Here is an 8,471-nt window from a genome sequence, read left to right on the forward strand (position 1 = left end):
GTCAGTGGCCAGCAGATGATAGTACATGTAGGTCGGTGGTTGTCGGTGAAGAAGATTGGGGGGGGGTCTGAGCTCCCATGTACTCGAGCACATGGTGTGATGCGTTGCGGTGTACGCGCAAGAAAGAAAAGAGGGTTGCCGGAATCTTCTCGAGAAGTTACTGGCGACCCGAGGGATTGATAGATTGATGACCCGAGAGATGACATGGGCGGAGAGACGAGGAGAAGAAGGATGAGATGAATCAATCCTCGATCTAGAGCGCATAGCACGGGCACGTTGCCAATCGGAGCATGGACAGTCAGAGAAGAAGATGAAGAAGAGGCGCTGTGACATCCCGCCTCGGAGATGTAGAGAGGAACGAACACTACGGTCCCTCCCCCCCCCTTCTCGGCCTCCATACACACCTCCCTTACCAGTCGGTCGGTAAACCGACCGAGTGAAGAAGAGGGGGGGGGAGGGGGGGGGAGGGGTGTCGACGGAAGAAAGCGATGAGCCGTCCTCATCTCGTCACACCCTCACCCTCAGGGAAGAGGGTGACGCGCAACTGCATTGAGAGTTTTTTTTTTTTTCACCATCTTCCTCTCTCCCGCACCTCCTATTCTCATCCATTCTTTCCCTCAGCCTCGATCGATTAAACTCGGCAGATGACGACAACGAGGCCAGGAGAGCTCGGAAGAGAGCTGAAGGTGCAGAACCATAGAGTGCAGCGTAGATGAGGACTGCTTAGCCGTCGCCTCCCTGTCAACCGTCCAGACATGATCTTTTGTAAATATATTCGCAATTTATATACAAATTATGTATTTTCTTGCATCTCACAACCAATCAGTCCTTACCGTTGGACGGATGTCTTCGATCCTGGAATGAGCGAGGCGCAGCCTCCCTCTAGCCATCATCAAAGGGCGCATATGATGTAGATGTAGATTGTAGCGGTGCCGAAAAAAAGAAGATGGAAAAAAAGAAAAGAAAAGAAACATGAGTTTTTGACTGCACATGCGTCTCTGGTAACGATGCTGCCCAAACTCGATCAAGATATTGGGTGTTTCGGGAAGCAGAAGAACCAAGTCAACCGACATCTGCCTATACGTTGTAGACGATCCCAGTCCGGCGGTCGCAGAGGCTACCCGCGCCTCCGTGACGGGTTTCTTCAGATCATGAACCCGCGATCCGTGTTTCTCCGCGGGAAGCGGTGATACGGCCAGTCAATCAGCTGTAGGCGGAGTACTAAGTCATGTCTCCTCGGCATGTTTGATGGGTTGCCTGACCATTGGCGACCTGGTTGGCTACTGTCCATATGCACGCACAGACTGAGAAAGAGAGAAGAAAGAAGAAAGAAAGAAAAAGAAAGAAAAGGAGACACTCGTATTATCATCACTCTGTCCATTTTGATGAGGGAATTTCCCATCAGAAAAAAAAAATTTCCTTTCAATATATATATATATATATATATACATGTAAGAGAGAGAGAGAGAGAGTATATACAGTAGAGAAGGGATACAATACAAACTTGGGTCCGTTTCACAGCAAGTGATCAATGCAGTATTATCCCGACGGGAGAGGTACGACGGCCCTCCATGGCTTTCTGTGGAGAAGGCGAGACATTGCCCGGCGTCGGCGGCGCCGTCCTCTCCAATACGGGAGGGGGGTTTCCCCGGTTCTCTGTTCTGATATATTCCTCTTCTTCTTCTCTACTTCACGAGGAACATTCACCAAGGCGAAAGAGGTGAGATGGGAGAGGTCAATCTTCGATATCGGACCTAGCCACCGAGGTGGCGGGATCGAAAGGAAAGTTCGACGGCAACTACCTTGTAAGACGTGCGGGGAGCAGCCATTGCTAGGAGTGATGCCATGTTTGGTAAACCTACCGAGATGAGCTGTGCGTGGCGGCCGGGCCTGCTCATCGCCCGTCCGGAGCCTCATCGCGAGCAGATGTGGTTGTCGGGTTCACGTACGTGACAGCCACCGACGCTATCGTCCTCCATCTCTCTCCGTCATCGGAAGCACAGGATGTGCATCACATTCCCCGTTGCGATGGAGGAGATCCGAAGCTCATCCCTGGCCACCGGCTGCTCTGCGCTCTCTCGTGACGGCGGCTTGGAACCGGACTTCCCTGCTTCATCCGCGTGGTCTCCTCCCCTCGGCCGAGCATAGTGTGCGGCGTCGTCTGAGATGGACGTTTGGGGGGTTCCCCGTACTGGAGTACGATGGAGAGTAGGATGGAAGATGCGGAGGGAGAGGGTGGGGAGGGCGGGAGTGGGTGGGAAAGGTTATCGTAACATGGAGAAATATCCCAACGCGGGGATCTGGTAAAGTAGGAGAGGCAAACCGTATCGATATTCCGTCATGGATATGCTGAACATGGCAGGCCGTACCGGGGGGTACATTGCACACAAGACCAGAACATTGCGAGTTTCTCTCAACCGAGCCTCGCAACGACCAACGGGCGCGCCTCTTTTACGATCAGTATGATCAGTATTGCTCCTGACTATATCGCATCTCTTTCTTCTCTCGATGGCGTAGGCAACCATGATGACGACGATGACAACGACGAGCTGTAAAGCTTCTTTTTTTTTTTTTCCTTTCCTTTCCTTTCCTTTCCCAAACGGGCAGCTCTCGGCTTTTCCTCCTCTGCCGCCTAAACTCTGCGAGACTGACTATGCGCGTAATAGATGTGTATGATGAAGCAGAGAACCGGGGTGCGTATTATTACCATGTTCAATCGTACTTTGCGAGTAGGTGTGCGTGTATGCGTGTTGGTGAAAAATCTTCACACGCGCGACTGGCTTCACACGCTCAGCGGCATCGTTGCTCTGCCTCTCGTCCGGCTTCGCAGGCTCTGACGAATGAGAGCGTCATTCTTCGATATGCAGGTGAGAGAGAAGGAGAAGGGAAGAGAAGGGAAAAGATCGGGTCTTGTCTAGATCAGACATGCATACCCATGGAACCCGGACGATCCTAGAACCTAGCTGAAAAAGACAGAGACCCATGTACCATCAGGAAACCAACCCCCCCCCCCCCCATGCGTCGGCATATCCGCTGCTTAACGCCAGAAAGGAAGTGAAGGGGAAGAGAAGAGAAAGGAAGCAGGGAAGCGGATGGAGGAGAGGCCCTTCACCATGAACGGACCTGACGCCCGTTGCCACGACCTCAGGACCCCTGCACATGCATGCCACCACTCTGCACACCCTCGACGTTCCTGCCCATCCCCTGTTGGCCTGTATTCGATACCTGGACGGATGATACTTGCTGCCGTCAGCTCGTTCCTAGCCTGTATTGTCTGCCTGTCTGTGCTTCTCATCTCCATTTTTTTTTCTTTTTTTTTCTTTCTTTCTGCGCTTGATGTCATCAAGCGATACAGAGACGGTACTCGTCCATGTACAAGGTAGAGAAGAGGCTGTCAAGGACAAGGTTGGAGTAGTCAACGGTCAAGAGGTCAGATGAAGAGAATGTAACTGTGTCTCATTGTAATAATATGCATAATCTACCAAAGAAATTTCTAACCAACAACCCCCACCAGAAAAAAAAAGATAATATAAAAAAAAGAAGAAAAAAAAAACTCCAGATACCCTCCCAAGAGTCCCAAAGAGCGCTGCCACCCGTTCGCCATAATAAACATGATAGTTGATACACCAAGAGTACCGTAATGTACTATTGACAATCCCAGATGAGAAATCCCAAGTCCAGAACCCCGTAAAACACCTCCTGGTCCAAATTCAATGAAAAACGGGCAAGAAAGAACATGGGAAGAAGCAGAAAAGAAAGAGATAGGCCTGTGGCTATGAGTTGGTTTGAATGTTGATGGTTTGAATCCAGGTAAGAAAACGTCAGAATCAGGAGTGCAGACTCCCAGAGTAGTTATCGTCGAGACGAGTTGTCGCGTCTCCGATTGGGGTTCAATTTGTGTAGGAGAAGGGGGTGAAAGAGGGTAGTGGGCCAGTCGCATAGCGTAGAATAGACACCCCGTTAAGTGAGAGAGAAAGGTATGTGCAAGAATGGTAAGAAAAAAGAAGAAGAGGAAAAGTATGTGCGGCCGTTGTTGAGAATCAAGGGATCATGCTGCCCGGCTCCGGTCGGGCCAGCCTTGGAGCATGTAGCATCATGCCCTCGGCCCAGACGACGGGTACTCGTCAGTGCAGGCGTCGTTGACAGCTCTAGTAGATGGGGTGCTGCATAGTAGCGTAGTACATTGACTGGCTGGGACCCCAGCCAGGAACGGCCTCCTGGAGTTGCTGCTGCTGCTGCTGATGCTGCTGCTGCTGCTGCTGCTGCTGATGCTGCTGATGCTGCTGATGCTGCTGATGCTGAGCGGCAAGCATGAACGGATTCGGGACGGTGTTGGTGGGAGGCGTCGTGGCGTGGCTGCGGATACCGCCGTGCTGGCTGTCGGAGCGGAGGAGTCCGTGATCTAGTTCTTCTCATCGTCAGTCCCGCGCGGTCTAGATGGAAGAGGTGGCAGTCAAAGGGAGGAGGCACGCACCGTTGCCGTCGCCGTACTCGAGCTTGACGGCCTCGTGAGCGTTCAGGCCATGGTGAACTTGAGGGGCCACTATCGGGTTGGGGGCGCTGGTGGGGAGGTATCCGGCTCCGGCGCCGTACTCGTCCGCGATGGAGGAGCAGGGACTCGACACGTTGGAGGGGCCGGGCATGGCGGCCACCGGCCAGGCCTCGGCCACCGTCGCAGGGTTGCCGAACGAGACAAAGCCGGAGGGGTAGTCGGCGAGCGGAGCGCTGGTGGCGGCGGCGGCGGCGGCGGCGGTGGTGGTGGTGGCGGGGGGGGGTGCCGTCGTCATCTCCGGGCCGTGAGGGTAGGGGGACGTGCGAGGGCTGGCGAGGTGACCGGGGGCCGAGTAGGATGTCGTGCTGCCGGGGCTGGCGTTGAAGGGCATGCCTATGCTCTCGCGGAGGCCCTTGAGCTCCTTCTCGAGCATGTTGTTGCGGCGCAGGAGCTCCTGGACGGCCGAGTCGCGGCCCCTCTCGCTGCGGAGGTCCTCGATCTCGGCCTCGAGACGCTCGATATGCTCCTTGGTCCGGGCACGGATGGCCCTCTGGGCCTCCCTGTCGTTGGCCCTCTTGCGTGCAAGCTGAGCGGGCGTCAGAGTAGAGACGCTGCGGGCACCTGGAAGGGGGGAGTCAGTCCTGAGCGTTGCTGGGGAGCGACGGAGAAGGGGGAGGGGTTCATGCCGGGGGGTGGAACTTTACCCTTGCGCTTCGACGACTTGCTCTGCTCGACCGAGTTTGATCGTTGCATGTTGTGGGTAGGAGAAGGGTATCTGACTGAAGACGTGCTGTCGGTAGAGGGTGCAGGAGACGACGCCATGGTAGGAAACATGTGACTGATTGCGTCCAAGAGGTCGTAAATCTGAACTTGAAGCTGATATTGATATGCAACTAAGATCTGTTGCGAGGTGGAGGAAGCCGGGGAGCTGCCGGGGGGGGGGGGGTCCTTTTGAGGAAAGATTGACGGTTGTGGGGTGGTGGGTGCGTTGTCGTCTTATACGTCGACTGTCGTGTTTCGTTCGTTCTTTGGTGACACCCTTTCTTACATCCCCTAGTGTATATGATGAGATGGACGATATGAGTTGGATTAAAGATCTTAGTTCCAGAGGTGGACAAGATCCTGGCCGGGGAAGGGGGGGGGGGCGAGGGGGGAGGACGGGGGTGGATAGTTATATATTAGATCGGAGAGTTATGTATAATACAGGCAGAGGGAAGAAAAAAACAAACCCCCGAAAAAGAGAAAGAGAAGAGGAAGTAGAGAGAGAGGCAAAGAGTTGAGCTTGCGTGGAAAAGCAAAGCCCCATGGCGTGTGTGTGTGTGTGCGTGTGTGTGTGTGTGTGTGTATACGAGAGAGGGTACTGGAGTACCAGAGTACGAGTTCACAGAGCAGAGGATACATGTACGTACCGGCCGGATGGTGCGGGTGGGTCGCAAACTATTTCCTCATGGTTTTGGCATGTGTGAGTCCATACGTAGACGATTAGAGAGAAACTTGCACACGTTCGCACCTTGCACTACTAAGCAGAGAGCGAGGGCGAGGGTAAGGAGAGACGACGACGAGAAGGGGGAGGGGGGGTAAGGAGAGAGAGAGAGAGAGAGGGGTACGTACCTCATACGTCGACGGGTCATACGAGTGCAGCTGCAACTCTGTGCATCATCATGGAAGAGTACGTACTCATACTCAGACTCCGTATAGAATACGTAGACGTAGGAACGTAGCAGTACCAGGATAGTACGTACCAGCTAGTCCCGACCCTTGGACCCATCCTTTCCCAAAGCGTACTTCATCGCACGCCCCCCCCCCCCCTCTCCGAGAGCACGCACGCGCATGCATACACCCACCACCCACCGGACTTGAGGAGCCAGGCTGTGCCACAACAGCTCTTCACACGCCCTCCGTACCCATGGTACGATCTGTCCCGCACTCTCCTACAAGGACCTCACTTAACCCCCCTCCCCTTCTTCCTCTACCGCCAATCTGGCCAAGGGTCCAGCCCGGTTGTTCAGTGACATGCCGGAGGTGGCTTGAAGGTTTGGTCCGGCTAGGACCAGCGTCCCCTGGCGTCGGCGGCGTCCTCCCAGAACGGCTAACGGGTCCTTTCCCACATCGATCCCACCACGACGCTGGACCCCGGTATCCCCGTACCGGTTAGGTGTTGACTTTGCCTACAGCGAGCAGCGATACCACGAGGGCCACGTAGGCGCGGAGAGATAGAGAGAGAGAGAGCGCGCGAGAGAGCGCGAGAGAGAGAACAAGCGTTGTAAAGAGGACGGGTGAGCAGGGGAGAGAGGAGGAGGGTGCACTCACACACACACACACACTACACTACACTACACTACACCACACACATACGCAGCCGATCTCCGGATATGCTCATTCCCCTGTCGGAGATCGGATATACTCATTCCCCTGTCCAGCCTTGCCCATCAGAACTATCTCACCTGGCTCCGTTACTCCCTCCGGTTCTCCTTCCACCTTCCTACGCATCGGCCTGGCCGCTTGGAGCCAACAGCACAGTACCCATCCGTGACCCCGCCGGCCCGGAGGGCCAGAGGAGGGGGGGGGCGGCGGGACTTGAGTGTGCCGATGCTGTGGCTGTTGGTTGAGAGGGAAGCGAACACGTACGTGAGCAACTCGTATGGGCGGACACCCCGTTCTCTTCAGCTGCCCGTCTATCTGTCTTTTTTTAACCTCTTCGTCCCCATAGCTCAGCTTACGCATGTTTCTCGTGGCGCAAGTGATTTCGTAAAGAATGCCATTTCTCTGTGCCAAGAAGCAATATGCGGTCGGCCATGATCGTAATAATCATGATGATGACGATGATGATAATAATCATAATAATAATGCATTGCTTCCCGTATCCGTGACAGCTGCACGCCTTCCGTCACACGTCCCTGCCCCCGCCGCCGCCATCCAGTCTGCCTATGCTAGTCATATGACATCGATTAGTTTGTCTCTGTCTCTTATCTCCCTCTGCGTATAGCGTCTGCGTATAGCGTGTTGCGCCTGCATTCGGAGTATTAGACCTTCGTTCCAGCATACGGAGGATTCGAAGGAAGTAGACAGAGGGCACGCAGTAACAGCCAGGTGTCGTTGCATGTGCCATTGCATCGCATCACAAACTACGGCATACGGATGATACATTATGCATGCAGACCAACTACCGACTCATACCTTGGGACGTGAGCATCGGCACGAAGGCATCGAGGATTTAAGCACGCCACGGTTCCTCTTCCACGGCAATAAGCTCTACGCCGTGCTTTCCTGCCGCCGGCCGACGACCAAGATGGAAATGCTGCCGCGTGGCTTGAGACGAGAGAGGGGGTGCGTATCTGAGCGGAGGCCAAGGGGGGGGGGGGGGGGGGGGGGCACCCTCCAAGTCAGACAGTGTACCAGCAGGCTGGCGAGCTACGTGCCGTAGTCTTCCCATCAGCGTGTGCCACTCCTATTAGATGGGCTGGAGGTTGATGATTTCTGCTGGGAGAGAAGTGACACATGTCAGATTCCTGGCCACTAAGACTATCAGTTCCCTCCAGTCGGTACAGCAACCCCCCTCGGATCTTGGCGTTCCTTTATTGCATTCTCCCCCGACTTTACGACAGCAGACGTAGAGGGGAGTATATATACCATGGTCGAGAGAGCAGATGCAGATGAGTAGAGAGGAAGGAGGAGGAGGAGGAGAAGAACTAGGTAAGCATAAAACAGACAAGGACGGCAACGACAACGGCTTCGAACCCTTAGACGGATCCTCCGACCATGGTCCTCCTCAAGGCTGCGAAGTGCAGAGGAGAGAAAAGTTAGAGACCCTGGGTCAGGGATGGGGAATCCGGAGAGGGGCCGCGATCGCTCTCCACCTCTCGATACCATATGAGGAGGCCACGCTGGTGGATGTAATTGGAAACAAGGGACAGAAGGCCCCCACGCCCTTGCTGAGAGGAAACATCGGCCAGTGGCCGGTCAGCGAGAGAAGAGAGGG

General features: G+C 54.7%; 1 protein-coding gene across 1 annotated transcript; it reads right to left on the bottom strand.

The window, feature by feature from the left end:
* Window positions 1–4,148: 4,148 nt before the first annotated feature.
* On the bottom strand, window positions 4,149–5,245 carry GMORB2_1867 (protein of unknown function (DUF3425); the record flags this gene model as incomplete). Its single annotated transcript, XM_035463848.1, has 3 exons — window positions 4,149–4,402; window positions 4,475–5,113; window positions 5,197–5,245. 3 exons carry the CDS (start codon window positions 5,243–5,245, stop codon window positions 4,149–4,151), a joined length of 942 nt encoding a protein of 313 aa, XP_035320112.1.
* Between the last annotated feature and the right edge of the window lie 3,226 nt (window positions 5,246–8,471).

This window comes from Geosmithia morbida, assembly GCF_012550715.1.
Source record: "Geosmithia morbida isolate 1262 chromosome Unknown scaffold_11, whole genome shotgun sequence".
Lineage (NCBI taxonomy): Eukaryota > Fungi > Ascomycota > Sordariomycetes > Hypocreales > Bionectriaceae > Geosmithia > Geosmithia morbida.